We start from the raw sequence: 22,188 nt of genomic DNA on the forward strand, positions 1-22,188 counted from the left end.
TTGTGTAGGAAGGCGGATAAATTGATAGGTGTCCAGTCTCAAACCTGACTGCAGGCTCAGGAAAGTTGCTGCAGTGCCAAACAACAGAGCAGAGACATCAACTGTTTAGAGCAGAGTTCATTCTTGGGGCAATTGAACCTCCTGTGTGATCCCAGTGCTCCTTGTGGGGGCAAACAGCCCCAACTCCAACTTCCACTGTGTGTCCTTCACAACTGCCACAGAGCTGGCAGTGTGCAGACCTGTCCCTGAACTGAACCAAACCTCTCCTTCGCCTGCAGATTTATTAATGTTTAAAGGCTACAAAACCACCTGTTCAAAAATGTATTTCTGCTGTGCTTACTGCTGGTGTTCATTAAAGTTTGTGTGCTCCTCTGGAATTCTGCACATTGGTTGACTAGCAAATCATGCCAAAACTTGCCCTGATAAGCAATAATACACCAGATAATTTTAATGAATAAATGAAAATCACAACACTGATGCTTTCAGGAAAGGACAGTTTATTTGCCCTTTGAACAAATAAGGCAAAATATTTGAGGAAGATCAAACAAAATCTCCTGTATCAAACTCAGAGGACTGCCATAAAAGTTACTATTTCATACATATACAAACTAATGACCCAACACTATTATATACAAACAGCCAGATCTTACAAAATATCATTTCAAGTCAGCACTTTATGCCAGTGTCGCCAATGTGTTTGTTACAAAAAAAGTTAAAGCTACAAACTTCACATTTTTAAGTCTCACCTGACTGACATCAGCAGTATCTCTGGGTTTTACAAGCAAAGATAATGGATTGTCCAGAACACTTTCAGCAATGCAGATGGACCCAAGGAGCCCTGAATGCAATTTCACAATTAAGCAAGTGTTTTGCTGACAACCTTTGTCAGAACAGCTTTCCTGTGGGCTACAAGCCTTGGTCATAGCCTGGAGGACTCTAAGGACTGAGCAAGTACTGTGCTCCTAGGCACTACAAAAGGACCAAAAAGGGAATTATTTTCTCTAACAGATTGAAAATCAGCGAAGGAGAAAATAATTCCTCTGCAGACACATCATTGAGTCTCAACAACTGCAAGCATTAAAGAAAGGTTCAAAGACAGCTAAGTCATAGGACCAGTTTTACTTATTTTGGTTCATTTGCTGTATTTTAAGACAATCATACCAGCAAAGCAGATAATTTCAAGAGTGCTTACATTCAGTTACAGCAGTCACAGGTTGCATATTCCATACACAGACACCACCTTGTGGTGTTTCACCTAAAGCCTGGGGTTTCTAATGCCCTCCTATCACTAAAAAGTTACCTACACAGTGCAGAAGTAAAACTCCTCCCAGCAGAATCTGCCTGACCCACACCACATGCAGGCATTTACCACATCACATCTCCACAACTATCACACCAGAGGTGTTGGGCCAGATCCACCCAAGTGACTAATACAAGATCCAACACTTGACCAGAAAACTCCCTCCTGAGCTGTGGGAGCTTCTGAGATGCAAAGGGTGCTCACACAAATATTGCTCAGAATAAACACATGTTTAGGGCAAAACATATTGCACAGATTTCAGATGAGCACTGAGTGAGCCCTTATGTTCACACAGCATTTCACCAGACCTCATTGAGGATTATATTAAGGTATTTTAGCCTGTTAACAACAATGAAGCTTTTGATTACCTGGCTTTCTCAGTTCAAAACTTTCCCAGTACATGAGGCTTTCCAATAGCTGGTTATTCCAGGATGTCCTCTTACTTCAGAACCCTAGATGCATGGCTTGCTGCCTCCCTTTTCCTGCAGGAACAGCTGGGTTGCTGATCTCTGTGCTCACACTGCCTATCCCACTGGGACAAACTGATGCAATCAGATCTGCAGAGGGGGTAGACATGGCTTGGTTCCTTTCACAGCAGTGGTGTATACCTGTTAGTAGCCAAGAGTCTGCTCCAAGGGGAAAAAAAAAAAGCCTACAAAGGTGTGAAATGAACACCCCTCTAGCAGCATTTGATTTGGGAGACACTGCTATATAGTTTAATTATCTAGGTGGTGTACTGAGGCCTGTTTCAGACGGACGGGGAAACCGCTCTATAAGAACAAAGTAAAAACAAATGGGTAAACACTTGTTCTGTCCAAATATTTAATCATTCACTACATACATCTAAACCCACCTGCTGTTACAGCCCATGGGGCAGAGGCATCATTTAGTCTCTGCCCTCCAAGGAGGCTCTTTGCTGCTTCTCTTTTACTCTCCACTCTACTGGTGTGAGTTAATTGCACCATTCTCACAGCGATTGTACGTGCTGGGGTGTTCTCACTGACTGAGCTCTACCAGGCAGGAATGGCAGGGAAATTTAAAGAAAAAACACAAGAGCATCCTGGAAGCGACTGAATCTCTTCCAGTAGGACATTATTGTCTTCTCACCCCAATCAACTCTGCCTTTGCTCTGCCACCATAAATGCACATCTTTGTTAATTCAACAGTCTTTACTTTCAGTTCAACTTTTCTGATGTGCTAAACCTTGCAGAAATGTGAAGGATTGTGAAATTAAGTTTTTATTCAAGCATCTAAAAATGTGAATCTGAAATGAAGCTTATAAAATATTTCACGAACCATGGAGATTTTTAAGTCCTCTCAGACACAGAAGTACCTAATTCCTGAGAGAGGTTCACACAACTTTCACCTATTTGAATACTGAAGGACATTTCCAAGCAGACAGATGAAGAGGAATCAGATCACTGATTGGATTTTGGTTTTAAGTGAGTGTGGATTTTAAATTATAGAATGTAACTTCTGATAGAGGCACAACATGCTTTTAACTACTCATATCAATTTATAAGGTACATAAAGAGAGGACAAAACTGAGGTCTTGAGGAAACCACACTTGCTTAAAGCACATGGTGTAAGGCATGGGGCTTATTACAGGCTTTTTTAAAAATGAGATTTAAGTTTCATTTTAAAGGCTGGAGCAGTTTGTGTATGTTCTCACCTGCTCTCTTCAGTGACCTAAAACTTACCAGTACCTTAACAGTAGAAAGATACAGTTAACAGCTTGAAACGGAGTCTGTTCATCCACAAAGAAAAACAAAAAACACAAAAGAGGCAGCTGTTAAATACCACAATTCATATGAACTTAAACCAGACAACTGAACGTTCCGTTGAAAAGGGAGTGAGCCAACTTCCATTAGCCTATTTCAATCTGTCCTTCTGATTTAAAAACAATCCCCCTTAAAACAGTAACAAAACTCCTTCAGAGCAATGTTTCAAATCCATGTCTAACATTAAAACATACCCTCAGGATCTCCCACTTCATGGCATTCCTGAGATCAGAAAGGTGCTATGGAAAAATAAACGAGCAGAAGTATTGCCCTCTATTTTGCTAGCGTATTTCAATAGAAATCAACCTGTTGAGTAGTCATAAAAGCAAGGAGCTGACTGTTTGAGGGTGGAAGAATCTTTTACCAGGGGCTCAGAAGTTCTGCTGCCGCCGCTTCTTGGCCTCAATGGCGTCGAGGATTGGCTGCCGCTTTGATTGGTATTTCTGGCGGATTTCTTCAATCTCCTGCTCCATCATGGGGTCCAGGGCTGAGAGTCTCTTCTGAAGTTCATCAACACTCCAGGTCTTTAGCTAGCAGGGAGACAAAATAAGAACAGACGTCAGGCATTGGTACAGCCACCAGCCATGCAGCTACAGGGATTGTGCTGCCCATCTGGAGGTCGCAACGGGTCTGCCAGGAGGAGAAGGTGGGTGAGTTCTGCTCACTGTGAGGCTGGTGTGAGCCTCAGGATACTGGGCTGCTTTTGCTCATTTTATAGATACGATACATGCTCTGGTCATCAGTGTATAAAACAACCACCGAAATGTTTCCTTCATCGAGTTGTTTAAATAATGTTTCATTTTGCAGGCTTAGAACAGAAATACTGTACTGAGATGGAATAGAAGTGAAATTCTCTTCCTCCCTTTCTTTCCTTGCAACTAAACTTCATTATGCTAAGCAACAAAGGGAGACGGGAAGAGGAAAATTATCACTGACAGGAGTTGCACTTATAAAAAAAATCATTTATGTACAGTTAGGCTGAGCCTCAATCATGGCAAATTCGAATTCCTGTAAGTTAGAAATCCCAGAACACACACAATAGGTCACTTGGGGTCAGCCTCATACTAATACAATTTGTACTTTTCTGTACACGTGAAGATGTCAGGATAGTCTGGACAGGTCTCTCTTGACTGAATTCCTAACCTGCCTGCCCTTTATTTAATTGCTTCTCTTGTGTGTGCCAGTTTGCTGAGGACTGGCACAGAAGAGTTTTACTCTGGGATCTGAGATGCCAAGGGATCAGTCTAGACAGCCACAGCTGTGCCCTTTACATACTATCATAACCTGTGGAACAGACAGACTTTTATTTGGATTAAGATGAAAAATACAGACACTGGAAGCACTGTGAATGTTAACTTCAGCACTGCTCCTTTTCCCACCCGAGGCCAAGCAGAAACACAGAGGAGCAGCAGGATGGGAATGACTATTTGCACCACCTGCTTCCAGTGACTGCCTGCTGTGCAAACCAAGAACATGCAAAATAATTCGGGTTGGGTTCTTTTTTGTGAGCAAAGAAGTGTCAGTGTTCAGACTTTCAACAAATGTCATGACCGAGCGACTTATCTTTACCTCAGTCAAGTGCCAGTGATGCTGCTGTGCTGGTTTAGCTGTTAATTAGTCATATGTTGTGGTTATTCTCCAAGGCATTTCTGAACCAAAACTCTCAGTGAAATGCCTGCTGCCTATCAGAAGGGAAAAGCTGAATTACTGGCTGTTTAATAGCTGTAATGTTGTATAGTTTCCAACAGTCCTTAAAACTTATGTAAATACAAAAATAAGGAAATCCTGATCCTGCTTCCCGAGATGGAAGAGACATCAGTCCCCAAACCACAAAGTCATTTGTTAGCCGATTTCTCACAAGGTCTTTTGAAATTCTTCAGACTATTCTATAACACAAAATATTTCCTAGTTGCAGTTACAGGATCAGCAATCCACTTTAATAGTCTTGGCACAAGCAAAACAAAACCTTTTTAGCAGCAGTACACCATCTTTTGGGTTTCTCCAATCAGCCAACTGTTCATTAGAAAGACAAAGCACTTCCTCTGATAAGGTATACATTATTTATACATGTTAATGCAACTTTACCAGACAGCAGTTTAAGTTGATGCATGGCACCAGTTGCCTTTTCACACTTATTTATTATGGAACAGGTAATTATTCAACATTCCCCTTACTCACAGTCCAGGGAATTGAACAGTTAAATAAAAATGCAAGAAAAGAAGAAAATATTAATTTAAATACTGAACACATATGCTGAGCAGCTATACCAGACCAAATGGCTGTGTCAGCTCTAACAGAGTACCCAGCACTAGAATACTAAAATGGAGTTTTGGAACAGATCTAAACCATTTTCCTCATGGCTTAAGCAAACTATTTGGTGACAAAAATCGCCTCTAGGCTGCAGTCTCCAATGCTGGGACAACTCCATGACAAGTTAGCAGAGCAGTTTTACAGCAGTGGCATTTCCAGACCCCAAGAATGTGGCACTGAGAAGAAAAAACTGTCCTATTTATGTTCTTGAACATGATCTGTCACCAGGGGACATCCTCCATGGATACTGACACTTCAAGTTTTTCTGCTAATTGTAAGCAACTGCTTGCCAAGGGACACGATGGCTTTGATAGTCCCTGGGCCTGTGTGTTTGCAGGACAGATGGCTAAGGGTGTGGAAGATGCTGGGAGCACAGCTAAATCTGGAGTGGGCAAAAGTCTGCAGATATATATTCATATGAGCAAACTGTGAGGTGTTACCTGTGCAAGTGTGTGACAGAACGAAGTAGCTATTTGAGCAGACTGATCATGGTTTAAACAGAACAGGGGTGGTGGGAGAAGGAAGAGAAACAAGTCAGTGCAGTGAGAAATCTAAGAGCTGTGAGCTGATGAGGATGAACTAATTACTGAGTTTGCATCTGCACAGCTGTGAATGCCATGCTACTACTGAAAGAGGCAACCAAGCCAGGGAATAGCACTAGTAAAAGGTCCAGAACATGACTTCCCACCACAGCTGAGCTGACAAGAGACTGACAGAGCCCAGTCACTCATGAGAACCCAGCACCCATGTAGTTGCAGAGGATGCCCAGCCCTCTGCTTCAGGCCTGCCACAACATGAGCCCTGGGACCTGCACTGAGCTGCTACTCAGCTCATTCTTCCACCTGTAAGCATCTTTAAAGGAAATAAAAGAGAACTGTTTAAAACATAATGGTCTCCATTTCACTTTGCTGCATGGCACTGCAAGCCAATGCCACAAGACAGACTTTCTCCCAGAAATGAAGTTTTTACACTCTAGTATTCTGTCTGCAGTGGTGGGCTCCTGGGATACTGATATTATTCTCTTGGAGATATGCCAGAAGCAAAATAAGGATAGAAGGACAAGGACAGAGCATCTCCTGACAGATGGTTCCTCAGGGTGAAGTCTCAGAGCTGAAGAGATGCAATTAGAGCTGCTTATAGCCACGGGCTGTCCCATCCCTCTCCTCACTTCTCCTCAGCAGTGTTTCTGCTACAAGAACTTGTGTCTTTGTAAGAGCTATCTATTTTTGTCCACAGTGATCAACCATCCAAGACAAACCTTTAAAGAAAGTAATCTCATTTCATGTGAAAAAGCTGATCTAAAATACTTGCTCCAAGTTGGTCAAACACATCTACCAAGAGGAAGAGGCAGCAGCACAGCACAACCATTCAAGCAAAACTGTATGTGCACAAACCTGGTTTTTAACCATTTGATTAAGACTGTATTTTCACTCAAGGGTTTGAGAATGACCTTAACTTGCAGAAGTACCCAAGTGAAGACAAATATCAGAGGTGCAAGTCTTCACCTCAAAGCCTCTTGTCCAGGGCCATGCATGCCCTTCACTGATCCTCAGGCTGAAGACCACTGACAGCAAAAGTCAGTTTTACTGTGCTGGTGATTTCTACTGTACAATTCAGAACAACATACACAATTATGTCCTTCAGAAGGACATATCCTATGGCCTTCCCATGCATAAGCAGTAATGATGGACAAATCAGAAACAGATCATTTCATATACAATTTCTTCCTCAAGGAGAAGATTGGTAAGCTACTCATTACATTCCTTTTACAGCAATTCAGACAGACCTGGGGACAACAACTCTGCTGAACAACATGCACCTCAGCAAACTGCTTCTGAGTTACTGCTTTCAAATCAGCATTTTAAAAATATGAGGAAAGAAATATCACTTTCATTTGCTACAGTCAGGTGAAATGTCACAGCAACATGATATTCTATGGAATGTAAATGAATCTAAGCAGCAAAAGGAGAGTCAGTGAAGGCTCTCTGCAGACAGGTTGGCTGTAGACACAGGTTCAATATTCAAGGGCACCAAGGTCTGAAATGTATAGCTATGCAGTTCTGTCCTAAGCAAGAGGCAGTCTAAAAAACCTGCCACAGTATTTTTAAACAGACCACACCAGATTTCTGTTTTACATAAGCTCTACTGGAAAACACAAAGCATAGAAAATTAGCTCAACCCTTTCCCTCTCCAAGAAAACCAAACAAAGAACCCTAAAAGTGAGAAAGTTTTTAATTAGAAGCCAATGCAGATCGTTTACACAGTTCTCTTGGTACCTACAGTCCTTGTACTGAAGAACACTCATCTCTGGTTTTCCTACAGCTTGGTCTGTAACTTGACCAGTCAGCACCTATCATACTTTTCTGGTGCCTCAAGGGCCCTGCAGCAGCACAAGGTCACCACTGACTTGGACCATTCTGCATGATGCTGTCCAGTAATCCCAGAGTCACTTCAGCTATCATTTTTTTATTCTCTACCAAAAACATTACCAGTAAAATCATCTTGCTGCTTAAATTATAATGCATCAAGGAGAAACAAGTTGTTTCCCAGCAGCTTTCACATGTCTCTCTCTCTCAACAAAGACATTCAGCACAGCACTAATTCACCAGCTGCACAGGAACAGAAAGTACTATCTTGGGGCAAGTGAAAAACATTCTTCTTGTAACTTTCTTTTCACTCACTGAATCTGAAGCTGATCCTTAGGTTTAGCACAAAGCCTTTTCTTTGTGTCTTTGCAACATTTCATGCTACCTGGGCTTTGGTTCTAAATGTTGCATTAGAAGTCCTGAAGCCTGTGATAAACATGACCTCTCCATCTCCAGGGAGGGGATGTAGCTCTTCAAACATGCAGACAGACCTTGGGTTCTGGAACAGAATAGGAATATAAATAGGACATTGGCGGGATGGGGTTATTTTCCTCATGGTGAACAGTTTTGCAATATTTTGCAGTATTTTCAAGCCTTAATACTACAGTAATTAAAATTAGGTAGTTGTTCTTTGCTACCTTAGCTCTCCAGTCATACCCCTCCACTGTAATTTCTGTGAGAATGAACTCTTGTCTTCCACATGCTCACACCCAGTCAGTGCTGAGCATCCTCCTACCTTTACCACCAACAGCCTGAGGCTGTTAGGGAGGCACCAGCCAGCAGCAATGGGTCTGCCTTCCACCCAGCTATTACAGGTGGCATTTAGTGCTCAACACAACTCAATGTTAAACTTTTAAGTTTTAAATAGCCTGTAGGAAAAACTGGCTTTAGCAATTATCACTTCATAAGGGGCAGTGGGAGTTTGAAGACTAAAATACAGAAGTAGTAAAATTGCAGCTTCCCACGCTACACAGGGAAATAAATTCTTAGTGGGAAAGATACGAGCTAGACGAGCAGTAAAGAGAAAAAAACAAATTAATTGTCTATTTAGCACAGCTTTTATTGTTGTATTTTCCTCTTCTGCGTAGCTGTACACTGCAATCTGACAGTTCTTGACTCTATGCCCAGTGATAAAAGCCCCTCAGTGAAACTCAAAACATCTTGAATCACAGTCATAGGGAGCACAACTCATTTGCTTTTGTGTGTGTTTAGACAGGCATAAGCTAAACATTACTTGAAAAGTGTTTTTATACAAACTAAGTTACCCAAGATATGCTAAACATTAAATGCCAAATAGAAATTTGCTGCTAGAGTTAATGAAAAAATATTACCACTGTAACAGAGGAGCAACAGGATACTTGGGAAATAAACAAAACAAAAAAGAAAACAACCAGCCAGGACTACAACTGTGTGGAAGCACATCTGAGCCTCTCTCAGAGGGCTATTGATTATCACACTCAACACCAGAAGTGGCTACGTATTAGAGAATTCCTACAAATAGTGTATTAAGTGCCCAGCTGTCCTTTGGGAGAGGAGACTCTTCACGGAAGAGACTGATTAAACTCTTACTTCACTTGACCTTGGCTTCCAGCAACCCTAGCAAGATGCTTCCCTTCCAATAAACCCGAGGGCATGCTTGCCCTTCCTCTCCAGGATCCTGCAGATCACTTGGCTGTGTATCCACCTCAACTTCTGAACTTTTCTTCTATCACCTCCTCAAGCAGGGTTTTATTTTGGGGAAGCGATCACCCTTTGGATGCCACTTGCTGTGGCTATTTGTGGCAACCACCTCGGAGCATAATTCAGGCTGCTGCATGTGTGATTGCACGGGTGCTACAGGAGCCAGGGAGAGGTGCTGGATCTCAAGGCTTCATGAATGTGAGCTCTGATAAGTCTAAGAACTGAGATTAATCTGGAATTAGCCTTGAAAGACTGGTTAAACACAATATCAATAAAAAGCTCATATCAAATATACTCTGAGGGAACAGATTACTGAATAGTAGTATGCACTATTTTTTAAACCAGCAAAAAAAAGCATTCAATTTCTCTGGCCAAAATTAAACGTAGAAGGTGATTTTTCATGCTAAGCAGTGCTCCAGACTTTAGATCTTGAAAATGGTGATATAAATTGGTGTTGGAATAGCATGCCATTTTTTTTCTGTAGCACTTTCCTGAAATGCTGGCTCAATACCATTTGGCATACTTTCAATCACTGATCTAAAAATTAAGTGCCTTGTTCTCATTTATGTTTCTAGCACAAGGAGGCCTCGATGTAATGGATCAGCAGGCATTAACTATTTATTCACTGCAAGTTGTCCAGTGCAAAGGACACCAGAACATAGAAACCTACAGGTACTTCCCACCCACTCTTCATCATGATTGTCAGGTCCCTATAACTTCACAAATCTGTCAAGCTGCCACACTACAGAGGGGCTACAGTAAATCAGAACAAACCCCAGTGCCTACTCAAGCATTAATTATCTTTGATTTCCCCCCTTTTAGCATTAACATGTCAGTGAAACTTCTCACTGTTATGAAAGCAGTGAATGAAATGCATTCACTGTGGGATTTCATGCAAGATTAAAAATACAGATATTAATCTTTCAAAGGATTTGAAAAATAAGTCTCAGCAGCACAAGCTTCTGCTTTTAATGCATCTTAATTATTTAGGCAAAGTGCTAGCAAAACACATCATGGGCTGCAGCACCCAGCACAAGTCAAAAGAGCATTGCAGCTGTAACTTCCCAAAGAAAGCAAACAGGATCTGTGATCCAGGCACATCTGGAGATAGCTGGTTCAGGCCACCTCATCATGAGGACACCAGATGACTTCCCACAAAGAAATAACACTCAGCTTTCTACTAAATCAGTGTATGCTTTAGAGGTCAAGTCAACTTGAGTCAGTGCAAGGCAAGCAGCTGAAGCAGTTAAAGGAGTTCAATCACAGCATCATTTTTTTGTGGAGGATGGACAGACACAAAGACACTGAGTATTTGATCCCTAGCTGAACTGGAAAAAAGTATTTAACAGTTATATCAGGGGAGGCCCAGCACTTCTCAGATGATGTGGCTGTGCTAGCTCTACCTTCATTTCACAAATGTAGAGTTTTATGGCCACTGAGACAGCTTACTGCTTACTGCTACAGTGCCAGTGAGGACACCAGCTATTCTCTATGTAGCTCTGCTTATTTGATTAAAATAAAGGTACATGATACCAGATCATTGCATCTGGAGGAATACCTACGGAATTACTGGAAGGTGATGTGTGCCATTCTCCTCCCTGCTCCCAGCCAGACCACTTTGTGAAGATCATGTCTAAGCTGGAAACTTCCCTCTGTCCTGTACCTGCAGGAAGGAATGCTGCCCAGACTTCTCTTTTCAGCTCAGCACCTTGCTAGCTTAGCACAGCCTCTCCCAAGCTGCCCCAACCATCACAGGATTTCTCAGGAAGCTGCCCTTGCCCCTGCCCTTGAGGTGATGCTGTTCACAGCACCAGCACCACCTCACTGATGAAGTCTCACCCAGCACTGGCTGCTGATGCCACTGTTCTTCTCTAGCAAGAGCTGCCATGGTTTCATTTCTCAGCTAGCACTTCTTTGAGGGTGTATTTATACCCATAATGTTTAACCCTCCTAGTTCAGCAAGGACCATCCTCAGGCATGCTTTTAGCAGGTAATTTCTGTGACTTCTGTGGAAGACACACACAACTTAAAACAAACAGCTGCTCCTCCAACAACTAAGAAGCATCTTTGCTTTGCTTTCTCACCCTCCACACTGTCTGGAAATTTTCCCTCATTTCTCAAAAGCCTGTAAGGGCCAGGGGGGAGCTTTGCTTTTTGCAAGATGTCAGAAAATTCCCAATACAGAAAGCAGATTCAGAAGATTGTAGCAAACATTCAGATCTCCCTGGCTGCTCTGGCTACCCAGCCATAACCCAGGCATTATGCAGAGTGGTTACGCACAGAGATTGCACGATTGCAGGAATGCTGTAGCCTGCATCAATAATGCCTGCATCCCTGAGCTGTCCTTAGCCAGGAACTGCACTTTATCAATCCTTACTGTAATCTCTAAAAGCCTCATGAAAGCTTCAGTGTTACAGCCAGCACAACCACATAAACTCTGCACACTGCATTGTACAGAAGTTATATTAAGGAAGAAAACCCACCCAGAGCTTTACTCATTGATATGAGTGGCAATAATTTTGTTTTTTGGGGCTTTTTTGTTTGAAAGAGCAATGCATTTTAATCTTCTGAGCTTCAAGATTAAATTTCTTGTTTTAGCCTTGGTATCAGTTATGAGTATGAACAACGTTATTCACTTCCAAGATCATCCCAAGTACCACACACACTTAACCTAAACAAAGCAAATGACAAACTGTGTGAGTATTATTCTGTAATACTGAACTTCAAGAAGTCCAGACCTTAAAATCCTTTAGAGACTTAGAAAGTGGCTGACTAATCCTGTAACCATGAAGACAAGTTATCTCACTGCTTTTTCTTCAATAACTGAATTAGATATCAAGCTAAAAGGTCAGCCTGTCTGGAGAAACAAAAAAGAAAAAAGAACCAAACAATCGAAGAGCAGAAAAGGAGCATCATTTGCTTATAAAAAACATTTGCTTGCCAGGGATTCGATTAAGGAAAAACAAAGCAGAAGGGTTTTTTCCCTTCTCTAAGTGATTATGCTTTAATTTTCTTAAGTAAGAGTACCAAAATAACTCTGGACATGCTAAAATAGATCATGTCATTGGGCTTTGAAGATCTGGCTAGCTGCACAAATCAACTGTAAAGTACCCAGCTGATCAACTTGAAGGTTTCTCTCTGCTTATTTTTTTATTATTATTATTATTATTATTATTATTATTATTATTATTATTTTAGAAAAGCAATCTGTCAGAAAATGCTGGTTTCTTTAAACCAAATAAAATTTTCTACTTAGGCTTAACTAGGCTCTGCCAGGAAGGGTATGTGGCTCTGTAATGGAAATTCCTTCCAAGCTGACACAGTTTCCTCCTCTGTTCTTTGACCCTGAGGGCTCTACTCAAGGATTAACAATTAATTTATTTATTCAAGAAGAGTGATTCCTTCAGACAGTATTGCTCAGTGTGTGATCACCATAAAACACAAATGTAACTGAATTAGTTATCACTAAATCCTGATGTCAATCCAGTCTTCATTACCAAACGTGGAGTGAAAAGTTTGCTACTGGTGTATTAGAATTGTTACTTTATCTGAAGACTTCTGTAAAGCATAACGAAGGCTTACGACAAAGCTTCAGTTTCCAAGTAATATAAGAAGAGACTGCACAAAGGCAAATGCACCAGCTGCAGAAGTCATAGCTAAGTACATCATTTCAGGCACTTTCTGGCTAAGACTCTGCCCACTGGAAAGTATTCACAGAGAGCCTGGATGGGGACTTAATCCCCAGGCTTTCCCCTTGAGGCCCAGAGACTCCACTCTCCTCAGGCAATCCAGAGCAGCTCCATGAGGTTCTTGATTAAAGAGTCCCCAGAAGGAGCCCATATTGCTACAGATGAAAAAAAAACTGGTCAAGCTTGTCTTTTTAAGCTACCTTACTCTTTACAAACATTTGTACTGACAGATGAGCTGCAAGAAGACGTTAGAAGCACTTCAAATAGATCTCGTTTGAGCAGCAGTGTTCTTTCTCTAAGGGAGATGCAGTGCCAGGAACACACCCAACCTCACAAAGAAATCTCAAGGCATAACAAGACTCAAACAGGTTTTGTAAAGAACTGAGTATGCTCAGAGATTTTTCCAATGTCACATCTTCAATTATTCATTCCTCTTCCTCTTCTCCCAAAGCAGAAATGCACACTGCAGCCTGACCTCAAACACAGCAGCAGCAGAACAAATCCCAGCATCAAAGGCCCTGAATGAGGTTCTCTTAGTTATTTAGTTCATCTGCAAAACTTTCAGGCGACATCTCAGCTGATTAAATGCAAAAGTAGGAAAAAGGCTTCCAAGAGAGTCCAGGATGTTAAATTTACAAGTCTGAACACTCTCATATACAGTTGATTTCAGGTTACATTATTTCAGTTTCCATTAAGGGCTGTGACCTCAGCAACTCAACACAACAGCAACTCACTTTACTTCCCACTCACTGCAGGTTTCATTTAAAAGCCTTATGTCACAGAAGGCCTGCTATATACAAAAATATAGCAAAAAATGAAATTTTGACAGCACATTGTGGCAGTAAGTGCTTTGCAATCAATGTCAGTGTGCACCAAAGTGAAAGCAGGTGGTGAGCAATGACCCTGTTAGCAAACAGAAGAGAGCAGAAATCTATTCCCTTCCACAACAGATAAAGTCAAGCCACTAAACTACCTTTTGCAATTTCAAATGTTGCTAACAAATTTTAAAAACAAGCATGATATCTTCTGGGGGGTTTGTTTGTTTGTTTGTTTTTGTTTGGGGTTTTTTTTTCTGTTGTTATAAAGGCAATTTAGGATGGTTTATAGAACCCATATTCCTGGAGTTTGCTGTAGATCTCATTGCTGGGTTTGAAGCAGCTCTGAACTTGATGAGGTTTGCAGCAAGGTTCAGAGTCTTCCTTCTGTACATGTTACAGAAGATTCAAGATCACTTAACAAACAATAAAAGTGACAAACAAGCTGTTCCTGGGCTTATTTTTAAAATGACTGCATGTTTGATTACAAGGTGACAAAACAAACCACTTTCCCTTAATAAAGATGTCAGAAGTTAGAAGTATTTGCTGAGAAGAACATACGAAATATGCTGAAAAGGTAATACTTAAAACAAGCACAAACATTTAGCAGAGCTTTAAAAACTCTTGGCAGATGGCTGAAGGAAGAAAAAGGAAATCCATTTAAGGGACATCAATGTTATGAATCAATGCAGGTGACATTTAAAACCAATGAATAAAACATCACAAAAACCTGTCTCTTTTTATATATCATACCTCACAGTGGAAATTACAGCCAATCTCCCTCAATTAGCAGAAGATACCATGAGGGTACAATTTCAGGTCTGGAAATTAATAGTTGTCTCTTCCATACCACCTTCTGTTGTCAGAAAATCACTTTTTATGAGAGCCTTTCTTTTTCTCCCACAAAAAAGAGGATGGTCAATCCTCTCACATTGAACAAAACCTTTATTTTAGAGGTAGCACAGCACAAAAATGTTGTCTTGTTTCTCAACTAGGAACCAATCGCAGTTCTCTAAGATCTAAAGAGGGATATCAGCAATCCCAGATCTGGCTTTCTCTCTCCAATTGATAAATACCCTGGAAAATACGTTCACTTCACAAGCAAAGTGAGACTATTGGAAGAAATGATTGCTTGGGAAGTAATTTTCATTCCAGCCACCACTGGGATAACATGAAGTTCATGATAGATTAAGGGAAGAAACTTTTGGACAGAGAAATCCCTGAAGATGCACTCAAAGTGTTTAGTCTTAGCAAAAATGCTATCAAAAAAAAGCTCTACTTTAACCAAACATTTCTTTTTCTCTTATAGAAAACCATCCATATCCAAAGGAATTTTTGGAACAATCAGTCTCATCACACAAGTTAGAAATACTTATTCTCTTAGAAAAGAAAAAACACACTGCAAGTTTCATAATAATTCAAGAGATTTCTCAAGATTATTTGATTCTCAAACAATACCATGTAAGTGTCCTGAAAATGTACACATTCTAATAAAGCTTTTTGTTTGTTTGTTTTGCTCCAGTCCAAGTGGATGGACCTTCTGGAGTCTTAGTAACCAGCTCAGATTATTCACTTGAATAATTTGCATGGGAGAAAGAATAAACAGGAAGGTGTCTAGAGGCCTGCATCTGACACCTTTACCAAGCTGCCTAAAAGACATAAGTAAAAACAAGATAAAGCTCAGAGGATCACAGTAGAGTCAGGAATAAAATGATAAACTATAAGAAGTCACACAACAGCACCTTACCAGAATAATGTGAGTACTTTTCTTCTAGCAACTGCCTTATCCATGTATCCTCAATATCCTTGCTACAGCTAGAAAATACTCAAAAAACAGTTCCAACAAAATGAGAGACAATTATTTAGTCTGCTATCATTTTCAATGCCTGCAACTGTACAGAAAATACTCCCAACTTTTCAACCAATTGAACTTTTAGAAGGACAAAAGGAGGCAAAGCTATGAACCATCAATATTAGATTGCTAATAAATGCTATCCAAATGAATGTTCAAGAGAAACCAAAGACATTGAATGTTCCAGGTACCAGTAGACAACAAGCTGTTCACAAGACAAATGACACCTTCAGAGACAGAATACAATAAACTAGAGACTCTGGTCATTGTAAAGCAGAATGTGTTTACTGTTATTGATAAGCAATAAATCACCCGCCCTCTAACAGTTCCTCCTTATAAATCACTTCCAATGAAAGAAACAGATGGTTCCAGGATGCAGCCATTCTTCACCACAGTCCTGAGCTGGCAGAAGAAATACACTGAACTGAGGGAGATCCATTTTTAACTGTAGTTGTTCTATAGTGGCATAAGGAAAGCAGCAGGGCAAGGCACTGTGCAGCCCAAGAGAGCAGCTGCAGCTTTTGCAAATTCATGCCTGAGCTGAGCAGCAGTCAGAGCTGCAGCCTCTGCAAGCATCAGTCTCTGCACCCCCCTGGTTTGGACTCCAGCCTGCAGGAATCCATCCTGTTGCCACCCTTACTGCCTGGACCACACCTGATCTGCAGAAGCAGCCTCTGATCTGCAGGCACTGCCAGGCTGGTGTCTACCACCAGATTCAAAAGTACAAGATGATCCTAATGCAATCTGACTTGATTTGAAAGAATTAAGCTTTCTATAAACTTTTCAGTAAGAACTTCAAACTCCTGCTGTCACATCAATACCTCATTTGTCCATCTAGAAGGACAAGGATTCACATTCATGATTTCCCTGCAAACCAAGACATTTGTCTGACTGAACAAGCTGCAGACACCATTATATTAAAACACTTTTCTCCTCTGCTGGTGAGGACACCAGAAGTGGTATTTCTTGTTTTTTTGTTTTAAAATCTTTGTTTCCCATGTAATGTTTCAAACTACTAAGTAAAAACGTAGAAAGGAGGGTGTTAACAAAACACAGTGTATCCTAGATAAGAGCAGCATAATGAAACTGTCACAGTAAATGGAAAAATTATATTTCTCTTTACTACTTCAAGAAAAAAAATTATACCTCCACTCAGGTAAGTGGAAGGCTGACTTTCATCTACATCATACTTGTAAAAAAGAAAGATCTAAGCAGTAGCTATTAAAAGTTCTGATAGAAGCTGTTACAGGCAGACACAAAAAATATCATGGTTTCCTATCAAGTATAATCAGACATACAGTTACTCAAAATTATTGCAAGGTGGCTGCAGTTGTGATACCAACTCTTGCAGTGCAGATAATTCAAGAACCACAACACCCAAGTATGTTTTTAGAAACTGGATTTTATTAAAGTGTGTTTTCTTGGTGTTTTGCTTTAACAGTTTGCCAGACTATTGCTCTGTCTCTTATCCAAACAAGTTGCAATCCCAAGTGTGAAGTGTTTCTATTGCTCACTCCTCTGTCCCCCTGGCTTGGTGACCCATCCAGCTCCTACCCCAGAAAGGCAGGGCTCAGCTTCTAAGCAAAACCAAAGACCACATTAAGTTGTCTACAGACACTTTGAAGCAAAGATGCTTCATTTCAAAATTAGTGAGTGATAAGGAGAAAAACCCATGGAGAGATCAGATAATGACAGCAAGCTGGGGCCCAAGCACTTTGGAAGTAAGGGGGTAGCCTGGAAATGCAGGTTACTGGGAAGTGATCTGCAGGGTCAAACCCAGCCCTTTTTCCAGTTACTGTTACTCAAAGTCCTTTCCCTGCCCAACCCTGTCGAGCAGATGGCAGGGTGAAGACGGAAGTGCTGCTTGTACAGAAGGGCTCTAACTGTGCAGCCCTGACCAAAGTGGCAGCTGATGAGCACCTGCTTTCTTCCCCTCAATTAGAGGCAATTAACACCTTCTGCTCATCCATCCTTCCTTCTCTCCTGAAAAGAATTTCAGAAGCAACAGTCCTGACTGCAGGACAATTTTGCCCCAGCAGTAGAAAGAGATGACACTGTGCACTGAGAAATGATACAGCTTGTTTTGAGATTGGGGGAAATCACACCAACCTTTCCTGTCCGAAGAAATTCCCATCAAGAGACAGTGAGACAATTCTCAAAGGCAACTAAATAGATGAGCTGGTGCAGAGAACAGCACTCACAGCATGGGAACACAAAACCTGAAGGACAGGCTCACTCCCAGCAGAACCAAGTCTGGTGAACCTGCAAACAAAGGCTATGACAACAGCCATCATCCACAGTCCTGCCACAGAATGCTGAGGGATTTGCCATGTCTGTTTTTTCTGCTTCTGCAAACTGTGACACTTTCAAGGACATACATTAATTTTATTTTCATAAGGAAAAAAAGTGTTGCTCCCAAGTTTTTTTGCTTCAAGGAGAAAGCCTGTAAAGGCAGCACCTCCTCATTAAACCAAAGAGGAAGAAGAAAAGACCCCAGCTACTGGCTGTTGGTCACCGTAGGAAAAGGAAAGGTCTGATCACCAAGATTTAGCAGCTGCAAGCAAATCACAGTCTTCCCAAAGGAAGCAGACACTTAGGAGAGAGACATAAACCTTGGTTTTGAGTGTCAGTTCCCTTCCCAGAGCTGCTGCAGCAGCATGGAGGCTGCCAGTGTGGAAAGGACTGCTAATGGCTGCAGCTCTCCACTGAGGTCCTGCAGGTCCTGCTTGCCTTCACCACCTCAGCTATCATCTGGGGTTCTTCCAGGGAAACACAGGTAGCAGGAGCTTCTAAAGACAATGTCAAAGTGTCTGTACTAATTTAGCTCTTGACAGGCTGCCTTACAGAGGCCAGGATGGGTTGGCAGACGTACAGGTGCTGGAATGAAAAAAGCCTTGGAGCAAACAGCTACAAGTCCTTGTGTAAAGCCCACAGAAAAATGGGATGTCTTGTAGTGCTCCTGCTCTACTGGCTGTTGAAAGATCAGGTCCTACTTAACTCCACATCTAAAACAAGCCCCTAGGATACTTCATCAGCATAGACTCACTGATATACGAAAACCTGTCAATTAGAACCTAAGTTCAACACTCCAGGTGTTAAAAAAAAGCCAGCAGTTAAACCATGATGCTAAAATGCAAGATTGAAAGGGGCTGAAAGGGGCTTTACTGCTGCTGCCCACTCACACCACGCTCAGGAAATAAAACTGAAAAGCTCTCAGTACTGTTGTAGCTACAGTAAGACAGGAAAGGCTGCAATCTGCTAATTTGCTAACAAAATAGACTTTCAATAAAGTGATTAGTGATCTAATAAACAACATTCATAACTGGATGATCCATAAAGACCTGATACAACAGCTTTGGCAAGACTCAAGGCCTTTTGAGCAAGGCTAGAATAAAAAAAAAAGTGATCCCACTTCAGCCACCGATGATATTAGAATATTGCCCTGCTCAGAGAAGTTAAAAGGCTTTTAAAATAGGAATAAGCGAAGTGGTTTTTGTGTCTAAGGACAGGAAATACTGCACAATTAATTTTGCTGTATGTTACAGTCCTACTGAAAGATTAAAGTGAAATATGTATGCTATTATCTAAACAAATCTTTCAGCATTAAGTCTGTGCAACAGTATGTGACTAATGTTCACTGGCAAAGTTAAATCCAACTACAAAAATGTTGAGATCTGATTATGGCAATTAGGAATTCTACATACAATGCAGCCTGCCCATTAACATCCTACTCTTGCAGCATTTTCATATTAGAGTTAGCTGTATTCATCCTAATAGCAAGCATTTTGGCCCATAATTAGTGTTTTCTTCCCCCCACGTGTTAAATCAATCATTATGTTCCTGAAAACATTTTTTGCAATCGAGCAAAGCTTAAATCTTGAGAGTCCTTGTTCAAACATGAGTGGGAATAAACTACATGATTGGGTATTGACTAATCAGTTAATAATAAATTCTATCTAAGAAGTCCAAGGTGGAAATACACTGCTAGAAATACACAGGGGTTTTGCCACCTCAGACCCCAGCCAGAGCACCATGTTTGGGAGCAATGGAGTTCATCACCTCTTGGAACAGGAACTCCGAATTTTCAGCTCTGCAGTGGATGGGGCTGACTCCATCTAACCCTTATCTAACATGACATTGCCAGTGTGAGATATATAGTGTCTTATTTGCCTGCTTCAGAGGAACAATGTTAGTCAAGAAAAGGTCAAATGGTTTTGCTACAGGGAAAAGAGCAAAAATCTTTTGTAATTTAATATTGCTTTTTTTTTTTTTTTTTTTTTTTGAGGAAGACAGGAGACTCCAGGTGCTAGTCACATAGGAGGGAGAGAAATACAGAGGAGATAAGGTCTATTTATCTAGTCTGTAGTAGCACAAAGCAATTATATTTCAATCATTTCCTGTGGCCTAGCAGGAACTAGTAGTCACCCCACGTCCCACTGATCTCATTTTTACTTGGAATCCTGCAGACTTTATAGACAAACTCTGCTCCAACCTGCCAACTTTGACCATACAGAAATCAGCTGTTGCTGCAGGCAAGTCTAGGACAGATGTACTTGAGACACCAGCAAGTGTATGTTATCTTATTTCACAATACTTACTGCATTGATGCTTTCAATTATTAAAGCATTAGTAGACACAATCTTTACCCAGAAGCAGCCAAATTGATCTAGTTTTAGCCGAACAGGAAAAATACCCAATTTTAAGTCTCTGAATACATTACACAATCTGAGGTTACCGCTACTAACTCTCAGAGATAAGCATTATACTAATACCCATATGGATTTACTTAAGTTACTTTCAAGGAGTCTTCTGACCCTACAGAAAAGAAAGTAGCTGTGTAACAAAATCTGCATGCAAGACAGGCTGGCACAATCATACACAGCTGAACCAGAGAAATACACACAGCTGGGAAGAAAAAGTACTACATGAAGGTGACCCAAAGCCCAATTTATTGTTAGGTTTTATTGCTTGCTTTTATTGCTTCCAGCACACTGGTAATCTATGCACATGGCAATACTTCAGTACTAATGGAAATCAGTAAACAAGGTCACACGTGTGTCAAGCAGTTGCTTTGCACATTCTAAAAATACTTGTAGGTCCTGTTTGCTAGAATGACACTGACCTTTCCTTGTGCCATCTGCTCTGCCTGTGCTGCTTGCTGGGTGCACCCAGGGCTCATGATAGGCAGGGTGGAATACATCCTACTCAGTGGGAATAAGAGTAATTGCCAAACTTGTTATTAACCAAATTAGAAAGTAAAACAATTGCAGCAAATACCCCCCCTGGGCCATCTTGTGCAGACTACAAAAAGACTTCCAAGAGGGTCCAAACCAGCCCATCTTTCCTGAAAAATGCCACACATTGAAAAATAATTGTTTATCATAAAATCAAGTTACAGCACACAAAATGAATGAGATAAATGGAATCTGACTCAGATGGAATTGTGTGTTTGGGCCAGACTCTGTGGACACACAGAGTGACAAGGAAGTTTGCAGATTACTTTTGCAAAACATGTTTATACAATGACTTTAAGCCCTCATGCTAACCACAACATAGTAAAAAGGATTATGAGAAAGACTGGAGCTGGTCCCTCAGCTGGCCAACCTTTTCAGTCTAAATAGGGAAATTTAAGATGAGGCAGCAAAGACAACAAAATATAGGAAACAGCAGTAGTCTGTACAATCTATACAAACAGAACAATAGGCTCCAGCTATTGTTCCAGGCTTAAAAGTAAAGCATCTTTTTGAGTTGTGACTATGAGAGGGATTTCACCTTCCATACTGCTCTGTGAAGATGGAGTGGATCTCATCAGACACTGAACACAGCACGAAAACACAGACCATGGGCAACACAGACACACAGGGTTAAGGGCACACAATGCACTTAAAGGAAAAAAATGCTTGCACAGGAGTACAATGGAAAGAAAAAGCAGTGGAGGGAAGTATTCAGCACAGCATGCATCTTCTGGCATTCTGAACTCAAATCAGAAATCTTCAATCCTCACAAAAAGAATTATATAAAAAATTTATGAATAATAGAACATCATTTGGACTTCTGAAAAGTTCCTCAAAATTCCAAGCATATGGATCTTAGGAGGACTGAAACTGAGGACTCCAAAGAGAGATAAAGACAAGCTGAATGCTTATACAATAAACCAAAACCCATTGCCAAAGCTTGGGAAAAACAAGGAATTCAAAGATTTTAACACCATTTTTTCCCCAAACACTGTACATTCAGGATTTGCATTTTCCAACCACTACCTGGAATTCTTTTGTATTATTTTAAATCCAAAATGGGGAAGTAGAGCACCATAGCTTGTACCTTCAAGTCCTCAGGTTTTTTTTGTTCACTTGTGCTTAAACAAGGGAAGTATACAAAGAATGACTGGCTATGAT

General features: G+C 40.9%; 1 protein-coding gene across 3 annotated transcripts in view; it reads right to left on the bottom strand.

The window, feature by feature from the left end:
* Positions 1-480: 480 nt before the first annotated feature.
* Positions 481-22,188, bottom strand: part of STK4 (serine/threonine kinase 4) — a 46,177-nt gene continuing 24,469 nt past the window's right edge. For all 3 annotated transcript variants that reach the window (XM_030463086.1, XM_030463085.1, XM_030463088.1), the window contains one exon: positions 481-3,611. In XM_030463086.1, coding sequence (XP_030318946.1) covers positions 3,453-3,611 — 159 coding nt within the window. In that variant the 3' untranslated portion in view covers positions 481-3,452. The remainder of the gene's footprint in view (positions 3,612-22,188) is intronic.

This window comes from Calypte anna, chromosome 20 (assembly GCF_003957555.1).
Source record: "Calypte anna isolate BGI_N300 chromosome 20, bCalAnn1_v1.p, whole genome shotgun sequence".
NCBI classification, from domain to species: Eukaryota; Metazoa; Chordata; class Aves; order Apodiformes; family Trochilidae; genus Calypte; species Calypte anna.